This window comes from Pteropus vampyrus, unplaced genomic scaffold (assembly GCF_000151845.1).
Source record: "Pteropus vampyrus isolate Shadow unplaced genomic scaffold, Pvam_2.0 Scaffold5, whole genome shotgun sequence".
NCBI lineage: Eukaryota > Metazoa > Chordata > Mammalia > Chiroptera > Pteropodidae > Pteropus > Pteropus vampyrus.
In genome coordinates this window covers 18206989-18228910 of record NW_011888786.1, presented here as the reverse complement: position 1 = coordinate 18228910, position 21922 = coordinate 18206989, and the positions used below count along the sequence as shown (strand labels likewise).

At 32.9% G+C, this 21922-nt stretch overlaps 1 protein-coding gene and 1 pseudogene across 1 annotated transcript in view; one reads left to right on the top strand and one right to left on the bottom strand.

The window, feature by feature from the left end:
• Window positions 1-11220, bottom strand: part of KLHL5 (kelch like family member 5) — a 57175-nt gene extending 45955 nt beyond the window's left edge. The window contains exons 1-2 of the mRNA XM_023533969.1: window positions 10744-11220; window positions 9568-9666 (exon numbers count right to left, since the gene is read on the bottom strand). Of these exons, the coding sequence (XP_023389737.1) occupies window positions 9568-9666; window positions 10744-11126 (482 nt within the window). The 5' untranslated portion in view covers window positions 11127-11220. The remainder of the gene's footprint in view (window positions 1-9567; window positions 9667-10743) is intronic.
• A 1120-nt stretch (window positions 11221-12340) lies between these two features.
• On the top strand, window positions 12341-12459 carry LOC111744036 (annotated as a pseudogene).
• Window positions 12460-21922: the final 9463 nt, after the last annotated feature.

The window sequence follows — 21922 nt, the reverse complement described above, 5'->3', positions numbered from 1 at the left end:
AACTTTACATTTAAGGTCATTAACATAAAAATGTACTGAGCAATGTATAACTATATGTTGCTTATATACATAAATGAGAATTAGAACCCCTTTAAAACCTAGGAGAAAAGATAAGCAAAAACAAATAGTGGTGGATTTGATGAATAACAATTTGAAGATTTAAAACATATTTCAATAACATGAAGTTTTATATTGTCAAAATACTAACAAATGATTTTAAGAGTATTAGTAATCTAAGGATGAGAGAAAATTATAACATCTAATTTTCATAAGCCAAGTTCTTGTTCTTTCAAGGACAAGTTAAACTGAAGTAATAAATCAAGTACTTCTTTCCTAGGGTTCCTACATTTTTGTATCACACTTCTTATACTTCATATTAAATTAACAATAATGATTAGAAAATGAATTGGTTGAATATTTTTTGAGTGAACTGCTAGCATCAAACATAAATGCTAATTAATGTTAAATTTTGAAAGAACCGAATTTTATGATATTATCATCACTACATTTTTACAGGCCAGCATTGATGTTGACGTAAGTCCAATTAACAAACAGATCAACTCTTGTCAAAGACATTCAGGGTATTGGTTTTCAACCTCTAGCATGAATCAGGATAATGGGGGGAGCACTTCAGCATCTATGTTCAGGACCTCATTCCCTAAGACTGATTTACTAGGTCTGAGGTGAGACCTGAATATCATATTTTTAAAAAGCCCTACAGGTGATCCTAACACATATCACATGCTGAAGACCACTGGTGTGTGTAGTTCAGGCAAGAGATGGATACATTACAGAAATCAGCAAGTGATGAACTTACAGGATCAAAACATTGATTTACACAATAGAGACTACTTCAAATATGTGTAAACTGAATTCCTTTGATAAAATATTTTAAATGAACAGTAGAACTTAATTAAATATCTATTATTTCCAAAATGAGCATAAAGGCAAAAAATTAAATTTTTTATAGGCACACACATTAACAAAACAAATTATGCTTCTAAAATAACATTTCAAACTTTATTATTTGCTTTCAAGGCTTCAACTGCCATCACATGTTAAATAAGTATATTATTTCAATGCAACAATTCACTGATATTTTGGGGTATAGCAATCACTTCCACTGCTCCAAATGAAAGACCAAAAGAAGTGCAGGCTTTGATTTGTATTCTATGGAAAAGTGAAGCTATCTCTTCATAAAAGGAGCATGAAAGAGGAAGGAACAGAGCTACTCAGTAGCTTTAAAGAGCTGCATAGCTTTCTAGCATTTCTTGTTTTGTTTTTAAGAATTTAAGGACTTTGTATATATATTTTAACAATGCAATTTTAACGAAGAATTTAGGGACTTTGTATATATATTTTAACAATGTATATATATTTTAACTTATTTAAAAAATAATTTACTGCATATATATACAACTATAGGACCTTAGGCATTAGAAAAATTATACATAGAACTTTTACATCTAGAAGAAACTTATGCAATCCTTTAATTCAATTCTCTTATTTTGCAGATGAGAAAATTAGAGGCCCCAAGTGGCCAAAATGATCAACCAAGGACACATAGGCAGCTAGTTACAAATCCAGTATCAGGAAGCATTCAGAGTGGTGGCCAAACCACTTACAAAGGAATGAAAATTCTTGCTTAACTTTACTCTAGGGCATCAAAGAACACAGGGGTATGAAGGGAAAATGCTAATACACTATGAATGAGGATAATTTAATAGAAAAAATACATTAGAATTAAGGATCATAAACAAAAGTCTACTGTTATATGACTGCTCCTTAACTAGGTATGAGATCAAGTTTCTTTTACGTTCCCATGGGATAGAGATCAAATTGCCTTTAATATTCCAGCTCTGTATAATTTATAATGGTAATACTTCCTTACTATTTCTTTTCCTTCTGTGCTTTGGTCTAGAGGATTGAACTGGAGAGGTAGATGTAATGATTAAGAGCATTTTAGGAAGGTTCTAAAATGCTTTTAATCCAATACAGTAGCCAATAGCCCCAGGGGCTGTTTTAATTTAATTAAAACTATACAAAATTAAAAATTCAGTTCTTTAGTTGGACTAGTAATATTTCAAATGCTCAACAGCCCCATGGGGTTAGTGGCTGCCAAACTGGATGGTGCAGATATAGAATATTTCTATCAATGAAGAAAGTTCTATTGCACACTCCTGATTCAATTCTCTGTCACTATGAATCACTCTGGACAAGTTATTTAACTTCTCTAAGCCTTACCTTTCTCGATAGCAAAATGAGAACAAGAAATACATAGTACTTTCTTTTAGAGCAGTGGTCTGCAACCTTTTTGGCACCAGGGACCGGTGCTCCTATGAGAATCTAATGCCTGATGACCTGAGGTGGAGCTGAGGTGGTGATGCTAGCGCTAGGGAGCAGCTACAAATACAGAAGCAGCTTCGCCTGCTGCTCACCTCTTGCCGTGTGGCCCAGTTCCTAATAGGCCACAGACCAGTACCAGTCTGCGGCCTGGGGACTGAGGGCCCCTGTTTTAGGGAATCCCTCATGAGAGGACTATGCAATAATGAATGCATAGCCCCAGCACAAAATACATACACAATCAAGGTAAGCGACTATTAGCAGAATCTCGCTTTTCAATGGCCAATGTGAAAACCTATAATCTCACTCTTTTGTCTATATATAATGTTGACTGGTTGTCTTTTTAAAAAATGATCCCAGCATTATCAATTTCTATAACTAAATTTCATACTTCCTAATTAAAATGACCTTAATAAACCCAGGAGATATCCTAACCCACAATACAAACATCCGAGAATGGGCCATTTACAGAGCATCAAAACACATTTCTCTGTGATTTCTATTTGATATTTTACATAACAACAGGAAAAACATCCAACATTTCTGCTTATTTATATGATGTTACTAAGATGGTAAATTACATTTCAAAGAATTACATGAAATCAAACCTTTTCTAATAGACTCTTACTATAAGCGACTATACATTGCTGAATATTTATAGGCTATAAGGAAACATTTAACTTTTAGCTTATTGTCTCTCTGCAGCAGGCAACAAATGTGTAAGGCAGAAAAATGCATAGAAAAGATGCAAGCTTCAAACAAAATCGTCACCAACTATTTACAGAGTAACTCCTAACATGCAGCATAGTTGTTAGAAGCTGTGGAGAAGCAAAGAAAGATATTTAGTGAAGCAACTTGGAATTTGAAGACTCAAGTTTCATAAGCTAAAAAAAAAAAAAAACACTTGCAGTTCCTCAGGTTTCACACATATGTTCACAGGCACACACACAATCTCTACCATGGCTGATATTACCATTTTATTATAAACTACTTAGATTTCACTTTCATCATCAGAATTTTCGTTAGGTATTTCAATGAAGTAATTTTTCAAAAGAAGTTTTAAAAAATAACTTCTTGAAAATTATACTGTATATAATTCTGAGTAGAAAACAAAGCTACATTGAAACTCTAAATGTTCTGTTTGGCTCACTCCCTAGTAAGTGATTTATTCCGAGCTACCTGCCTCGAAGTTTGTGGCATTCAGAATCCACGCTTTTGCAAAAGTGTAAATTATTACACTGTGAATCTCTGGGCACCTTTTACAAATTTTCAAAACCATAAATGTAAAATAAGAATGTAAATTGCTCAGTATAGGCTAGCAGTCTCTCATTTTTTTACGCATAGCCCTTTCAATATACTTTCAAGCATGTGCTCAAATACATGGATATTTACTAATTTTTAAAAGATATAAAGATACCACAGTACAATTATTTCTATGATAAAGCACAGGAAAAAGAGATTTAAAGGCTAAGATATAATACAGGAGTTCTGATATATATTATATATGTGTACTTGTGTGTATATATATATATGTTTATTTTTTTTAACCATTTCTCTAACCAATAATCTCATACATCCCCAATTGAAATGTGATTGCTATTGGAATATCAAGAAGGGAAAGATCAGTATGGCTAGTGTTTGGAAAGGTAACAAGTAGCAGATGAGATCTGAAACATGTCTTAAGAGTTTAAATGAGTAAGGAGGAAGAATTGGAATTGTCCCCTCTAAGGAGAGGACAAGGCATTTGTATAAATAGAAATAACAATAGGTACCTCTTTCTTTCTCAAGACAAATTTTTTTTGATTTTGGAATTTAAGGGCTTTTTTTCCTGGTCCCATGGCAAAAATATCTGTGGTGAAGAGAATTAAATGTTGTTTCTAAGAATCAAATTTTCTTCAGTAATAACCAGTGTGAAGGGGACAGGCAGTGAGCAACTCTCACACAGTGCTGGTGAGAATTAAAACAGCAGTAATGTGCCTGAAACGACTTTGAGAACACCTGAAAATGTGCATTCCCTTGGGACTTTATCCAGAAGAAATAATCATCCATATGTATAGCGATCTAGCAACAGGGAAGGTTTATCACAGGTTATTTCTAACAGGAAAATATTGAAAACCATCTAAATTCCAAAAAAGCAGAATACTGGGTAAACAAACAAAAGTTCTATCTCTGCATGGGAGAATGATGCAGCCATTAAAAAAGATACAGGAGAATATTTAATGACATAGAAAACTATTTTAGTGGACATTGTTTTTGCCTATTCAGAATTCCTACTTATGGTAACAAATCCACCTCTACCATTTGGGAAACCATGCATTTTCCACCTCAGTCCACACGGCTTGGGCAGAGTTGAGTCTTCCCCTGGGCAAAGGTGAGAAAGGGATTGAGGCCTGGCCAGTAAGAGTTAACATATCTCTCGGCAATAATCATCGCTTTGGGTGGACACATGATCCAAACAAGGCCAATGAGAATCAATTTCAAGAAGTTTGTTGGCACTCTTAAAAAAAGGGTCACTCTCTTTTCTACTGAGGTTGTTAAGGTGATAAAAAGTAAACTTGAAGCTAGCTGCTAGTAGCTTTTTGGCTACCACATGAGAAAATGCTATCACAAAGGAAAATAGAATCTAGAGAGGGAGAGAAATAGGTTTCTAGAGTTATATGAGAATCTGGATCCAGCCATGTCCAAACCTAGGCTCTTCTTGGCTTTTTATTTACTTATGTGAACCAAAAATTTCTAGCTTTTGCTTGTCAGTTTGAGTTTGGCTTCTGTCTTTTGCAATCAGAGTCCTAATTTTAATATTTATATCAGGGCAAAAAATCAGGTCCCAAAAGGGTATGTACAGTAAAATTCAGATTTTTATTCTAAAAACATATTTTTATTATGTTTGCATAGAAAAATATACTAGGATACTTCCCCAAATTGTTAATGGTTATTTTGGGTGGCAAGCTAATCAGTGATTTTTATTTTATCATTTTTGCTCATCTGTTTTCCAATGTATCTATAGTAAAAATATTATGTAATACGGGGAAAAATCACTAATTGAAAAATTAGATCCAAAGAATTCTGAAGAGTTCTATTCCATTGTCTTCACCTCTTGCAACCTATTAATTTTAACCCTCAAACCACTCTTCACTTCTACCACAGTAATAAGTTTTAACTGGACACATGGCTTATCAGGTGGACACTACATTTCTGAGCCTCTCATACAACTAGTTGTGGCCATGTGACTACGTTTTCAACAGTGGAATGTTAGCAGAACTAACATGAAACTTGTGTTGTTTGCTTAATGTCCTCCTTTTTTTTCTTTGGACCTTCCCACAGGCTAAAACACACAGAGGGAGCTGAGTAAGCTTTGACCGTAGAGAAAGGATAACATCCTATAGGATGGAGAAACAATATGAAAGGAATCTGGGTCTCTGGGTGAAACTGTAAAGCAGAGCTACTATCTGCCCTGTGAAGTAGAGCTACCACGTGTCCATTTGTTAGATAGAGAAATAAACTCGTCTTATTTGAACCACTGTATTTCTAAATCTGTCGTATCATTTAGCCTAATTCTCTACTAATATGCTCCCTAAAGTTAAATGACCAAATATTATGGCTAGGTTCATATGAGTGTGTATGTGGGGTGTGTGTGTGTGTGTGTGTATATGTGATTGTTCACATGCCTAATATATCCAACTCTAGAAATGTAAAACCTCACTATCCAGTTACAAATGGATAAAAATAAAATATAAGCAATAAGTGGCATAAAGATAGGTACTTTTGCCTTAAAAATTTGGAGTTATAAAAGCCAGTCGTGCAACTATAGTACCTATCCTTTTCCCTAAGCTGATTTTCCAGCTTTTCCAGTAGTTCTGGGAACTAATATGATTCCAATACATTCCTCTGTTTAAATCGACCAGTCAATTTCAGTTGCTTAAAACTAAGAATGCTGATTGATAGAGTGTACTGACAGGCTTTTAGGGAGTTCATGAACTCCTTGAACTGTATATGAAATATTTAACACACACAGTATTTTCTGGGGAGAGGTTCCATATCTTATGTCAAGGGGATCCATGATATGACTTGGGCATATGTGTGAGGGAAGACAATGTAATTAGTCCTTCCCAGATACAAGTACATTATAGCTGAACTTCTTTGCCATCTCTGGAAACAAAATATGGTAGAAATGTAGAAATTTTTAATTTCAAACTAAACCAGAAGAGACTGGTTCAAACAATGGATGTGAAGACAACATAAAGGAGGTCAAGAAAAAGCAGAAAATTAGCTGGGAAGGGAAGGTGAAACTGGTTAGAATGAATCACTAACTATTAGGTTAATCTAAGCTGAACTTGGTGATTAAATGAATAGACACAGGGAACTGTGTACTGGTATGTGAGCATGATCTCCATATTAATTGTTTGGGTTCAAAATGCAGCTATTTATAAGTGATCAAGGTCAATATCAACAGTGATAAGTCAAATTGGTAGTATATATCCTTGATATGATGTGATGAAAACGGCACTTTACCTTTGTGGTCTTCCTCCCCAAAACTTACAACCCCAGTCCAACTATGAGAAAAACATCAGACAAATCCTAATTAAAACATTTGAAAAAACATCTGACCAGTACTCTCAAAACTGTCAAGGTCACAAAAACCAAGGAAAGTCTGAGAAACTGTCACAGCCCAGAGGAGCCTAAGGAGATATGATGACTAAATGTAACATGGTATCCGGGATAGGATCCTGCAGCAAAAAGACATTAGCTAGAAATAAGGAAATCTGAATAAAGTATAGAATTTAGTTAATAATAATACATCAATATTGATTCATTAATAGTAACAGATACACTATACTAATATATTAGTAATAGGGGAGACTGGGTGTGGGGTGTATATGAACTCACTACCATATATATCATTGCAATTTTCCTCTAAGTCTAAAACTGTTCTAAAAATGTTCTAAAAATATAAATTCATTTTTTTAAATGCAGTTTTATTTTACTTACTAACCTTGAGCAAGTTACTTAGCCTTTTTGTGCCTCATTGGTCTCTTCTGTAAAATTAGAATAACAGTAGCACTCTAACTCAGAAATCTGTTTAGCATATTAAATCTGTGAAGAGTTAATGTGCTAAAGTGCTTAGAACAATGTTTCACCAACAGTAAGCACCCAGTTAGTATTAACTGTTTTATTGTACTGTATTATTTTTGAATATTTGTAAGTACAATAACATTTTATGCATATTGACTAAAAAAATAGTCTGACATAAAATATTAAACTTTATAAACAAAATTTGAAATAATGAATTTCCCCCAATCAAAAATGTCAAAAATTACATAATTTCAAAGCTGGCAAATCAAGTGACGTATAAACTGTGGTCACAAGGTGAGCCACTGTGTAAACCTTGCTGATCCTGGTAGAATTCACCCTGAATTAAGGTCTTAGTAACCTACCACTCATGTAAAAGGTGACAGACAGCTCTGTTACCTAAGGTCTAAAATTCCTCATGGTGTAAAAAACAAAGTTTGTATTTTAATACCAAAGTAATGACTTAGATAATTCCCACAGAGAAAAGGTAGCTAGGTTAGAGATCCAAAATCAAAGTTAAAAAAAGAGAAACTTTTAAATTACTTAGCTGTGTGACAGCAAAAATTACCAGAAGTCTAAGGCTCAAGCAGACATTTCTCCTAACTAAAATACAACTGATCAAAAAGTAACAATATATATGCCTCTTAACTCCTGCTTTAAATTTTCCAGATCTTACTTTAGGTGTTGTGATTCTGTATATGGAAAACTGTTCAGTTGTCTTCCACTTTTTCTAATAACTGAAAAGTTCAGTCTAAGTTTTGAGATCTATATAAATCTCATTATTGCCTAAATAAGAAATTCTCCATATATCGTATGCATTTCCCCATTTTGTGTTTAATATGTTAAGATATCAATCTATAGTATACCCAAGACGTTTACTATAGAGTTTATTATTTGCAAATGTTATATAAGAAAAAAATTATTCCCAAGTTAACAAAAATGTGATGAATGTCAGTGTAGCTTCTTTTGACATTAACGGTGATAGTTTTTGTTTACAGAAGCCAGGCAACCACCTAGAGAGACTGCTCACTTAATCAAAAAACTGGGGGCAAATAAATGAATCCATCCTTATGACAAAGATCAAAGATTCAGAGCTGGAGGGTTGAAAGAAGATGTGAGAATTAGGTACATTAATCTAGAAAAAAATGAAGGAGTAAAAACACACACAAATGACATTTCTAAAATCTAAATTTTTTTCCCTTTTTTGCAATGTTAAAATTTAAAAGCATCAAGAATATTAAATTGCTTTGACACATTTCTCCTTTTATACATTAAAATCAGAGACATTTTAATTACATTTTATTTTTGAAATAATATTTTAGAAATAGTTTGGTCTCTACACATGTGAACTGTACTTTCACTTATTATTTACTTTATTAATCTTCTTGATTAATATTTTAAAAAACAATTATATTTATTTTAGATTTTTTAAATATTATTTTCTAATATTTATATTTCCTACACATGTGAACTGTACTTTCACTTATTATTTACTTTATTAATCTTCTTGATTAATATTTTAAAAAGCAATTATATTTATTTTAGATTTTTTAAATATTATTTTCTAATATTTATATTTCCTATAAATAAAAATATCAACTTTATAAAGTATGCACATAGCAATCTCTCAGTCAAAAAAAGGCAATCTTTTTCTTTCATAATGAATATCCCAAAAAGATATTTCAATATGGATACTAAAGAATAATTTTAGTAATCATTAGCTATGCAAACTACCTTTGTGGTAAGGAAATATGATAACCAATGTATGTATAACCTTTCCAAGATTATACATGTATATAAATTTTATACTCACATATGCATAATATCTCTAGGTAGTAGATAACATGTTAAACTTTTTATAATTTATGCTGGTAAATTAATGGTTTGTTTTGTCTAATATTGTTAAAATATTCTTAATACATTATATTGACTTTCAAATGGAAAGATGATTACTCTGGTTTCCCACAAAACGGATAAACCCTGAACCTTTTATTATATAAATTACTCTCCTATGGCAACAAGTCTGAAAGAAAATACAAAACAAGCCATATTAACTCAACTGATCTCCATGTTAAAATTATTAGTGGCTCCTATTCCCTATGATAATGCCAAGTCAAGAGCTAATTTTAAAAATTTGTAATTAAATATGCTAGTTACCTATGTAAAGATATTCCCTCCTCTCCATTACACAAATGATTATAGATGACTGGTCTATATTTATTATTATTCCAACACCACAATTCAGAATTCCATGTTCTGAAGGTTAGAAGAAGAGGTTGGTAAATATCCCCAAGTAAGATATATTTGAATATATAAATTCATTTTGTCTCCATCTCTTATAATGCCTATAATAACCAACATACAAATTACAAATGTTACCAAAACCTGCAAAGAAATTTTAAAAGAAAAAGAATCCATAATCGAACTAGACAAATGATAAGCTATTTGAAATATTTTGAAATACTTGAGTATAGATGAATCAGAAAGATGACATTCATGCTCTAACTTGTTACATAATATGCTATAGTAGCTTAAACAGATTAACAAGAAAATCCTTTTCGAAGATAAAGCCAGGTTCCAAGACTGAATATGGATTAAGTTATTATGAAATTACTCATGTTTTTATTATTTTCTCTCTTCAAACTCATTTGCCCTTCTCCTTGCCCCCTTTTTACCACTTGACCACATCTAACCCCTCCGTTCCCTTTAACTCTCCTGAAGGAATGTCCTTCATTTCCCTACATAGCACAATTTTCCATGAAGTGAAGGTAACAGGAATTAGTAGCTGTCATCTTAGAAAAAGACGTTACTGTATTCTCTCTATTAGTGTGGAAAGCTGCAACATAGGACAAAGAGAAATACATAAGAAAAATATTGTTGACAAGTGCATCTCCTTATAAAACCTTTCATTTTCATTAAAATTTAAGTGACTCTACAATACAAGCTAAAATGTAATAATTTTATACTAAGGAAATGTCTTCTATAGTTCTGATATGATTAAGGAGGGCAAATGAATGAAGCAAACTGTAAGGCAATGATGCATAAAACTGTTACTATATATTATTTTCAAGACAGAGCCAGATCTATACAGGGAACACAAGATATTTCAAAATGAATGCTATTTATCTTTATAATTTTATAGAATTAAAATTATTTGAATATATTTTTAAATCCTACCAAAAATATCACATATGCATACCAAGATATAATACATATGTATGTATGCAGAGGTACATATATATTCATAATTTTAAAAAATAATACTAAGTTATTTCAAAACATATAAATGATACACCCCCATGCCCCATTTCTAACATTAAGAAAATAATCAACCTGCATGAACTGGAATCAGATTCATTTTCTTCTTCACTAGTGCCATCCTCCACTTCTGGTCTATCCAGCCAATGTGCACCGCCACAATCTTCTGCTGTAAACTCATATGCAGGGACTTCAGAGGTGGATGCCATTGGCCAAGAAGGTGAACTCTGAAAATCCAGTTGGCTGGACCTTCGGTAACCAATTGAAGCCAAAGGCAATTGTAGGCTACATGGATCTAAAAACTTTCTCCCACCGTTTGCTCCAGTCTGTCCTCGATTCCAAAATTCTCCCTGCTGGCTGTCAATTGTAGAATTAGGAGATGATGCTTGATGGCCAAACCACCTCCATCTGATTTTCAAAATCTGCTTCACATCAAACTCTTTACGAGAACCAGACATCCTCAGAGAAACCAAGTGATCGTCTAGGCAACGGGCAAAAAGCACTGCACACAGATTTGTGCATCCGACCAAGACAAGAGAAGTATATGCCCTGCTGTACACAATAAACAGATTGAAAGGAAAATAAATCACATTCACATATATATCTTCATTTACTTTTAAACCAACGCATCAGATTATAAAGAACAATGGATAATGAATAAAGATGAAACACGGTGGAACATTCCGTTCAATCAGAGCAAACTCTCATCCACCTATCCTGAAGCAGCTAGACCACTTTTCCCTGCTCTCCTTTCCCATACTGACCATTAGCTCTCACAAACACTGACAGCATTCATTAAAGTCCTTTCAAATGCAGAACACCACCCCCTTTCCTTAAACCACAAATGACAAGAGACAGAAAGCACCATCCCGTTGCAGTATCTCAGTCTCTGCTGCTTGGTACATTAACTCTTTTATTGCTGAAACAAGAAATTTATTCCAGAGCATTTTCATTTGTATTTAAAAATCACCGTAAAACTGAAGTGTTTCTATTTTTATACTAAGTTCTAAATGAGATGTCGCAAAACAAAAGTTTTTTTAAAAGCATTTTTTAATTAGATGAGTTATAGTGATTTTCAAGCTGTGCTCTTTGCATGGGGGATGAAGAGAGAGGAGTAAAAGGTGAGGCTCCAGTTTGTTGCTTTCCACCTCTATCTTCTCCCTTCAGGAAAAAAGTATATTTAATTAATACAGTAAGATCTTGAGTAAGATTTCTTTTGAGCAAAGAGTAAGAAGAAAAATAGGGAGAAGAAAAAGTTTGAAAATTACCAAGGATCAAAATATGGCAGTACTTAAAAACATTTTCAAATAAATAACATGAAGCCAATACTGCTCTATAATTAGGATTCAGCTATAATTTAATATGATATCCAAATTTCTATGACACTACTTAGAAAAAGAAAAGTGTGGCTCAAGAAAGGTACCAAAAACCAGGATAGGACTATTTCTTGGGTGTACAGGTACCCTAATGGTACTCTCTGTTGTTAGCAAAACAAAACAATGGTCAGAACATGGTTACAGTTAAGGCAAACTGATAAAACAAATAAAAATCAATGAAATACAATCAAATTGTAAAATATCGAGTAGTTATTGTGAGCAAGAAACTGGTAGGCATTGTTGGGGACACAGATACAGTCATCTTGGTTCCTACTCTCAAAAAATAATTACAACTTGTCTATGGCCATGCCACCCATAACGTGCCCAATCTCATCTGACCTCAGAAGCTAAGCAGGGTCGGGACTGGTTAGTACTTGGATGGGAGACCACCTAGGAAGACCAGGTGATGCAGACATTAAAGTAAATAAATAAATAATAGATGATAATAATTACAACTCATTACTGAAACAAAAATATTTGATATAAAAAACGTTTTCAAGGTGCTCAATATCTAATAGTATATCAAATATTTCACTCAAAAGGCAATGCCTTTTACCAATTGACGAAGGAAAAATAAAGCTGCTTTGGAGGTTTAAAATACATTGTGAGGCATATATCTATATATTTTAACCTCACGCAGCTCTTTAGGAGAATAAAATTTATTCAGAGGACCAAGGATGAGAGGCATGAAAAGCCATATACAATTTTGTGCTAAATACTATAGGACAAACCATAAATACTATAGGAAACAGAAAGGAGATGTCAGGATAATGTGAGATAGTATGGGCCAGTTTTATCAGAGAAAAGGTTTCTAAGAATAGCAAGAAGTTGCATAGGCACAATGATGATAGACTTTATAAAGAAAGGTATTTTAAAAGCATAAAGTAAGAATATTGACAAAGAAAGGGGAAATTATTACTTTAATCAGCTAGACAGACATACCCAATTAGTTTTAAGGTAGTAAGAGATAAAGTTGGATGAATACAATGAGATAAAATGCCTAGAGCCCAAAGCAAAGACTAGTAGGCAATATGAAATGGACTGTTGAACAAAGCAATGTTTTAGAAAATTAATGACAGTAGTATGCAAGATGTATTAGAAAGTGAATTGACATTTTTCCCTTTCTTCTATCAGACTCCTTCTAACTCCACTCTACTCATCCAACTTTATTTCTATTTCCAGCATAGACATACCACTTCATCAGTCAAGGCAGAGCCTATATTATGTTGCTCCCTCTTTTATGTGCTGTTTGTATCCCAATTTCTGTAGTTTTAAAATCCTACTCATCCTTCAAGGTTTAGCACAGGCACTACTACCCTCAGAAAGACTTCTCCAATTACTCTAGCCTTGTGATTCTCAAAAAGATAGCACCAACACCATCACCCTCATACCCCAAAAGCGGTGCTGGAGGTTTGGGGGACTAGGTGAAGTTTTAGTTGTTGGAATGACCAAAGAGTGTTATAGGCATTCAGTGGGCAGAGGTCAGAGATGGTAAACATCATGCAATGTATGATACAGACCCACACAATGAAAGATTGCTATTGCAGTAGTTCATAATGATCTTGCCATTGTTCAAATAAGTATCTACCAAGCATTTATACCTAAGAGGTACCACCAGAGATAGAAAGATGAATAATGAATCTTTTTTTAAGAGGTCTTAAACTTAAATTCTGAGAAAAGAATAATTAAATGAACATTATGAAGAATATATTTTGATAAATACAATTTTATATAAATATAATTTTAAATTGGATTCAATGTATCAACGAGAGAGTATTTATCAGAGATTCTACTTACAATGTGCTGGCTATAATAGCTAAAAGTGATTTTAATTGTTTTGTTGTTTGGTTGACTAATTGAGGCCTGAACTCAAGAGTGAACTTCATTAAAGGCCACTGAGATGTCAGAACTTTCTCAATATAGCACAGAGAAGAAATCCAAAAACTTAAAAAGATGTGATGTTAAAATACTAAACCATGCCCCAACTTCCAAGAGGGCCCAAAGATCCTTTCCACTAATATATTTAAATATAGACCTCCTTGATGTAGTAGCTGTTCTGATTAGGCTAGAGATGCAGGTGAGAGATTAGCCCTTGAAATAGGCTTCCTGATTTTAAAGGGATACCAGGATTACAGGTTGACAAAGGAAAATAGCAGCATTTAACCACTGCTATCATGATCATGGGTTTAGTTATTTATTTATTTATATATATGTGTGTGTGTGTATATATGTGTATATATATGTGTGTACATGTATGTATATATACATACACTTACATACACACACATGCATACATACATAATACATACATACACACACACACACACACACACACACACACACACATATCTCCACAACCTAAAACCTTTTGTATCCATGGACTTGTATCACATGCTTTTTTTTATTGAGACTTTTATTTTATCAATCCTGCTCCACTCATTCTCCCTGGTAATCAATATTGACAGGCTGATGTACAACCTTTCACATCTTTCTCTACATTTATAAAAATCATATACAAACTTATATACACATGTATAGGAGTTTTTGTTATTGTTTTATTAAAGAGAGATCATATTGAATATATCTTTTTGGCATTTTGCTCTTCTCAATTAAATACATACATACATGAACTAATAATCATCTTTTTAACAGATGCATAATATTTCATAATTGTAAAATACAATTTATTAAACTATCTCTTTGCTAATGGGCACTTGGGTTGAGTTCAGGTTTTTGTTTTATGTTATTAAGATAAAAATTAAAATACGTACAAGGCTTTTATGTCTATGGAATTTATTCCCAGGAATAGAATTGCTGGATTGAAGGTATGTGTATTTTACATTTAAATACATGGTTTATATTCCTAAAATTCACATTTTCAAAAGTAAAGTGAGTGTACCCTTCTAATCTATATTAATAGGCCCAACGGCCAACAATGAGTATTATAATTCTTTTAATTCCAGATGACTTCTGGGCTTAAGCATATTTTCATAGGCTTACTGGCCATTTTAACTTCTAGTTTTCTGAGCTACCTAATTATACGCTTTGAGTATTTTTCTCTTGGGCTCTTTGTCTTTTCCTTATCACTATCTAGCAGCTTTTTATATATTATAGATGTTAACTCTTTATCTGTCTTGTTTTGCATATTTTTTTCTAATCTATTTTCCAAATGGAGAGCAACTGGTGCTGGCATCTTTAAAAGCATTTTAAAATTAAACTTTGACATACAATAGAAAAGTGTACAAATCACAAGTGGAGAGCTCAATGAATTATTACACTATGAACACCACCCAGGTTACGAAAAGCACTCAAGAGGTCTTACTCATGCCTCATCTCAAAAGGTAGCCAACCATCTTTAGCATAAAGATGGCTGAACTGCCTTTGAACTTTATATAAATGTACTGTTTTCATCATTGTTTTAAAATTAATCTATGCTGTTGAATACAGCAGTTGATGATTGGTTTTTATGGTTATATAGTGTTCTACTGTACAAATATCTGACAAGCAAAATCCATCCTATTGCTGATAGACATCTGAGTTGTTTCTAGTTTTAGACTTTTGCAAAGAATGCTATGAGCAGAGTATATGTCATCAAGTATACATGTGGACATTTATATGCATTCCTGTTGTGTATATTTATCCAGAAACAAAACTGCTAGATCATAAAGTATATGTATGTTCGCCTTTGTTGTTACTCATTTACACTTCTACAAGCAGCATATGAGAATTAGTTACTCCACATGCGGCCAACACTAGTATTGTCAGTCTTTAATTTTAGTCATGCTGATGGGTATGCAGTAGCATCTCATGTGGTTTTACTTCACATTTTTCTGATCACTAATGTGGTTGAGTGACTTTTTGTTGATATAGTAGCTTGTTATACCACCCATGTTAGAAAGCAGTTTACAGAAATATTTCCTAGCTTTAATGATTTCTTGGACCAAATGCTTTCTTTATAAAAATACGTAGCAAGCTTAAGCATGAATTCTTTTCTTGGCATGAAATTCAGCATTTATTTAAATAACGCTTTTTCTTTTGTCTGTCTCATCAACTTTTGCCAAACAATATAAAATTGTTTTTGCGAAAAATTTACCCAGATCTGATGAGAACTTAAGAGTATTTATAAAAGATGAATACATATTTAAAATCATTATATTGTTAAATTATCAAAATGGTCTTCACTGACCACTCTATATAAGTTAGATCCCTCATTCATTCTCTACCCCGTTGGCCCTCTTAATTGTTTTCACAGCACTTACCACTTGGCATATTAGACATTTATTCACTGGTTGTCTTTATTCTGACTACAAAGTAAGTTCCAACAATAATAGGAATGATAATAAAAGTATACATTTATAATGTATGTTTTTAAATTATAAAAAAATTAAGAACTTAATATTAATAAAGATATTAGAAAACATATACCTCTGATGAGGTATATACCTCTTTTCAGTATATTTTTAAATTAAGGAGAAAAATCACAATATATTACTCGAAGAACTTCTTTTTTCTATTTCATTCTTTAGGCATAAAATTTTTATAACTTTAAAATCTAATGGCGAAATAGCAGATGTCTTTTCAGACTGACAACGCTTTCTTCAAACTAATTATCAAATTATATTCTGTACTTCTCTTGTAATGACTTTGCTTTACTTAAAACTTGAGACACAAAAGTTCACCCACTATTTAAAATACATGTGTTAATTAAGAATACATTTCAAAATGTATTTAAGGAATCCACATGCAATTTCTGTATCAAATCTGCTAAAATGTTAGTTTGTGAATTTAAAAGATGACATTATTCAATATTACAAGAGCAACACTGAAATGTCATTAAGACTATGAGCTCAACAGTGTGGCTTCACTCAACAATTTAAATCCCAGCTATTCAGTTACTGGTTGACGCGGGAATCATTATACAAACCCTTTTTCACAGAGAGTTTTGAAGACAACAGTATTTGTTTTATAAGTAATCAATTTTAATGACTCTATTCCTATAGTTTTAAGTGTGCAATATATATTACATAAACACATCAAGAATTTTACTATATTAACCCAGCAGCACTTCACCTCCCCAAGTTTTCCCTCAACTATAAAAAGAATGAGTTACAACACATGATTTAGAAGAATCTTTTAGAGTTTGGTAGCTTTTGTAAAAGAGAGTTGACAAATGTTATAAACATAAAACACAAAACAGCCAATGTTGAACGGTGAACTCCCATGCCTGACTTGGCTTTAGATATTGAGTATTTTACTTTTATGGAAAGGAACTTTTGAAGTTTTGTCAATGCTTATAGTATGTACAATTAGTCCTAATCAAAATCTTCATGAAATCTAGAAGGCTGGTATTAAAAATAGTTATTTTTTTCTTTAATATTCTAAAACATGCCGGTTTGGATTAGCCTTCAGATTTTGGAGGAAAGAGTATCCAAGAATATGCTTTAACACATTTAGGATAAGTTTATTTACAGTTACAACAGAAATACCTTTGACTTTTAGATATTCCAGGATACTTTTAAAACTTTGTCAAATTAAGTCTTTTATCAGAATATTTTATTTTAAAAATTTGAAAACTAATATAATTCTACTAAAATTTAAATTCCACTAACATGTAAAAATGTATAACAGTAGAAAATATCAGTTTATTTGCCCAGAGTAGAAAAAAATTTGAGATTGAATTTTAACTTTAATCATTGAAATATATCAGATATTGTGACTCTCCTCTCCAATCTCATAAAAGTAAACATTATAAATGCAAAAAAATCCTCTATTTGTGTAAATTCAATAAATATTTGTGCTAAATGCAGAAAGAACTCAAAGATGAGAAAGTAGTAAAATCCATCAGAACAAGGATCACTATATCCCTAACCACTTGTATTGTGCACAGCATTTAAATATTTATTGAACTTAAATCACAGAATAAATGAATAAATTAATGGCACAAGCCTTGATTTGGAAGATCTTAAAATCTAGCAGAAGAGGGTCTTGAATGAAACCCTTACTGAATTATCAAGGAATAAATACGTGCTTTATTTGGGAGAGGATGAGGTTCTTGAGTTGGATTTAGAGGTATGGTGCAAAAATATTTGCCAACAGTGAAGAATGACTTTGTGAGGGAAGATATTATTGGTAGGGGAACCAGTTAGAAAACTCTTCAAGGTGAGAAGTATATTTTAACCTTGGCTGGAAGCAAAGAGATCTGCTAGGGAGATGGATGTTAAAAGATATTACAGGAACAGACCTTAAAGAATGTCTGTGGCAAACGGACAGGAAGGACTCAAAGCTGACAGCATTTTCAAACCTGGGTGACAGGAAGAAGAATGTTAACATTACCGTAAGAAAGTAAGAAGGGTAGTTTCAGAAAGATTGGGTGTAGCTTTAGACCAATTTGGGTTTAATTATGTATCTAGCAACTAAAGAGCTAAAAATAGGGGTCTAAAGCCACATCTAACTTATAGTTAAAAATCAATCTATTTTAAGAAATCAAATTTAAAGTGTGGAGAGATGAATCCTAGGCTCTTAGGAATGGTTATCTTTTATCTTTGCATTTTTTCAACTAATCACCACAAACATGTTGCATCAGAATTTCTTTGAAATTAAAAAAAAACTTAGAATACAGTCTGAAATCTGAATTAGCACAATATTAAATTACTTTGTTAAAAATAATTAGGAACTATTTGATTTAATCAGTAAATAAAAATTAAAAATAAGTATTGAATTTAAATTTACCTAGAAAAAAGGCTACATAGTAGATTGAAATCTCAGCAGTCAAGAACTCTGATACACAATGAAAATTGAAGGATGCTTTCATTGTAAAAGCCACTAATATAGGGATTTTATTTCTTTGTGTACTCTAAAAGCACAGTGATATATACTTACATAAGATCAAGGTGGAAAAGTGGGGTAAATTTTAACCTTTAAACTAAATTATGTCTCCTTGCTATATAATCATATAGCATCCCAAATTACTTGTTCAGATAACTCAATAATCTCATTGAAATTACTTATTTAATGTCTGCCTTCTCCTCTAGACTAGAAACTCTACGAAGGTTATAGACTATGGCTTTCAAGGCACTTACAATACGGGAACTGACATTCAATTTATAGCAAAGAAGCAATTACTATTTATACGTGGGCATAAATAGGATCCTAAGATAGCTGTGCAACTCAAAGATATGTTTCCAGTCAAGTTGGAACTCTTTGTCAGATGAAACTTATGGCCCATTAAATGAAAAAGTCAGTACAGGTATTCCCGACTTTCAAAAGTTCACGATACACCACCTCACTCTTATGAAAGACCTACATTAGAACCTATTTTTAGCAGAAAGAAATCTAAAGAGGATTTTCATTTTTACAAAAAAAGACAAAAATTGAAAATAGCTTTGAGTATTTGCTTGGCAGCAAGCCATTACAGAGGCAGTAAGTAGCACCAGAGTGGCTCCTTCTCCAGGAACTACACTCAGCATCTCAGTTCAAGCTGCCAGAGCTTTGAATTGTGTCTGTGAGCATCTGTGCTTTATCTTGATTTATTTACACATTCCTGCTTTTATCATATGTTAGTGTTATTTTAGGGGTTTTTTTTTTTTTTTTTGGTATAATTTGGTTGTAATTTCTTGGGTCTGAGAATACTAAATTTTTTTCCCATACAAATGAATAGTGAATAGTAATTGCTTCTTTGCTTTACTTTATTTCAGCTTCTGAACGGTTTCATAGGAATGCTTTAATTTCAGATAGTGGGGGAATGCAGTAATTGTAAAAAAAATGATATTTACATATCATTAAAGATTTTATTTTAACTTAAACACATAAATGGACATTCATTCACAAATCTTCTCATATAGAGTTAATGCCAGATATCTGACATGGGCCTCCTACAGAGTTTGGGTCCTCTTTCTTGTATATGTCATGCCCACAATGGTCTATCATCTATGATTTCCACTTATGGTTTTTATACATGGAGAAAGAACTTAAAAGCACTTCTGAAAGAACATGAATACAGAATCCATTAGATCACGGTGGTCTGTCCACCGTGAGATAAAAAGCTTGTGCCAGATATAAATTAATGCACTACTTCTTTCAAGAAAAAAAGTCTTACCATGAAAAAAATGTCAGCTGAACTAAACAGTGTGCTCAGTGATGTAGTTAATTTGTATTCTGGTGTGAGCTCCTTATTTCTTTGAGAACTGCTAATAGTCTAACGATCAGTTAGCTGGCCCATGGATTTTGACACTGAGAGGCACTGCTTTAGACTTTGATGATTTCCCCCTACCCACCCACATCTTTTACAGTTATCCATCTTTTCTCCAATTTGATAGCAAATTTGTTAATAACTCATTTATATTGAGATGTTCCAAAGCATTCAACTTAATTTTCAAGGAAATAATCCTCTTTTCTTTATACTCTCATTAATTTACATGTTTACCAGTTATAATTACTATACTAAGTTTTATAATTACTATAACAAGCATACCTGTTAAAGACAGGTTTCTGAATAAACGAAACTTTTGGTAAGTACCCCACTCAACAGGTAAGCACAGAGGTGCATGTCTACTACAGAGCAGCCTACATAGTCATGAGCATTCAGTTGGCTTTTGGGATCAGTAAGTATATTTTACAGAGGGAAGAGAGTATATTCAGTTAAAGCCACAAGTGAGTTCAGAGGTAGTTGGTTGAGGGTGCTTATGCTCTTAATTTCCCACATTATCACTTATTAAAGGTAGCCTAAGTGGTAGAGCAGAAAGAGCCTGAGTCAACAGCTAAATGGCTCACCAGCTCACTCTATAATTTGGGCAAATCACTTCACTTTCTTGATCTTTAGTTTACTCTTCAGTAAAATGGGATTTAAGAATGTAACATGTGCAAGTATTGACTAAAGATTTGGATTTGCAACAGCACCTACTATTTTCTAAGAGCCTAAATGTACAAGATAATATGTGAAATACTGTACATTGAGGCATTTAGTTGTAACAAAAACTCTGGCAAACAGGGGTCGTCCCACCCCCACTTATAGATAAGGACAATGAAGTGAAATGAGGTTACATATATCTAGTGAGTAAGCAGAGTTCTATTTGAATCCAGGACTGACTCTAAAGACAATATATTTTCAAGTATACCACACTGCTTCCTGCTTTCAAAATGTTCTCATTTGCAACTCACAACTACCTTGTGAGAAGGAAGGATAGGTATTTACCCCCATTGTCTGAATCAGGAAGCACATTCAGAGTATAGTTGATTTGTACAAGGATAGATATCTGGGAGAGAGTAGTAGAGCAGATTTAAATTCTTTACCAATAAGATCTGACCAAACTTAAAACAAATAAGGCACTAAAAAAAAAAAAGAAAAAAAACAGAGTAGTTAAGGAACATTACTCCTAATAAAACACTGTTAAGTTTATCATAATTGCAATTAAATGTCAAAACAGCATTTATTCACCAAGTACAAGTGCCTCACAGACTTCTCCCCATTTGGCTCTTCCCTATTTTTGACACTATTTCTTACAGGGCACAGTGCTGACACACATTAACATTAAGAACCTTTTCATCTCTAAACTGCCTGTTGGTGCTAATATCTGTAGCAGAGCAAGCAATAGTTTAAAAATCAGCCAAATTATTATTTTATGGCCTTTTTATCTCCAAATTCATCTATAAAAGTTACCACAGCATGATTATAACAAAATATTTACTTTTTTAAAAAGCCCTTGGACTTGATGACAGGTAAAAAAGAAAAATTCCCTTGACACCCACGCCTTAGATTTTGTACATATATGCGGCAGCACAAGGATGAGAACTGTCACACTGTAAAGAGGATGGCAAACCACTGCTCAATTCCCCGTTTGGCAGGTGCCGAGACACCCACTGTATTATGTGCCATAAAAAGT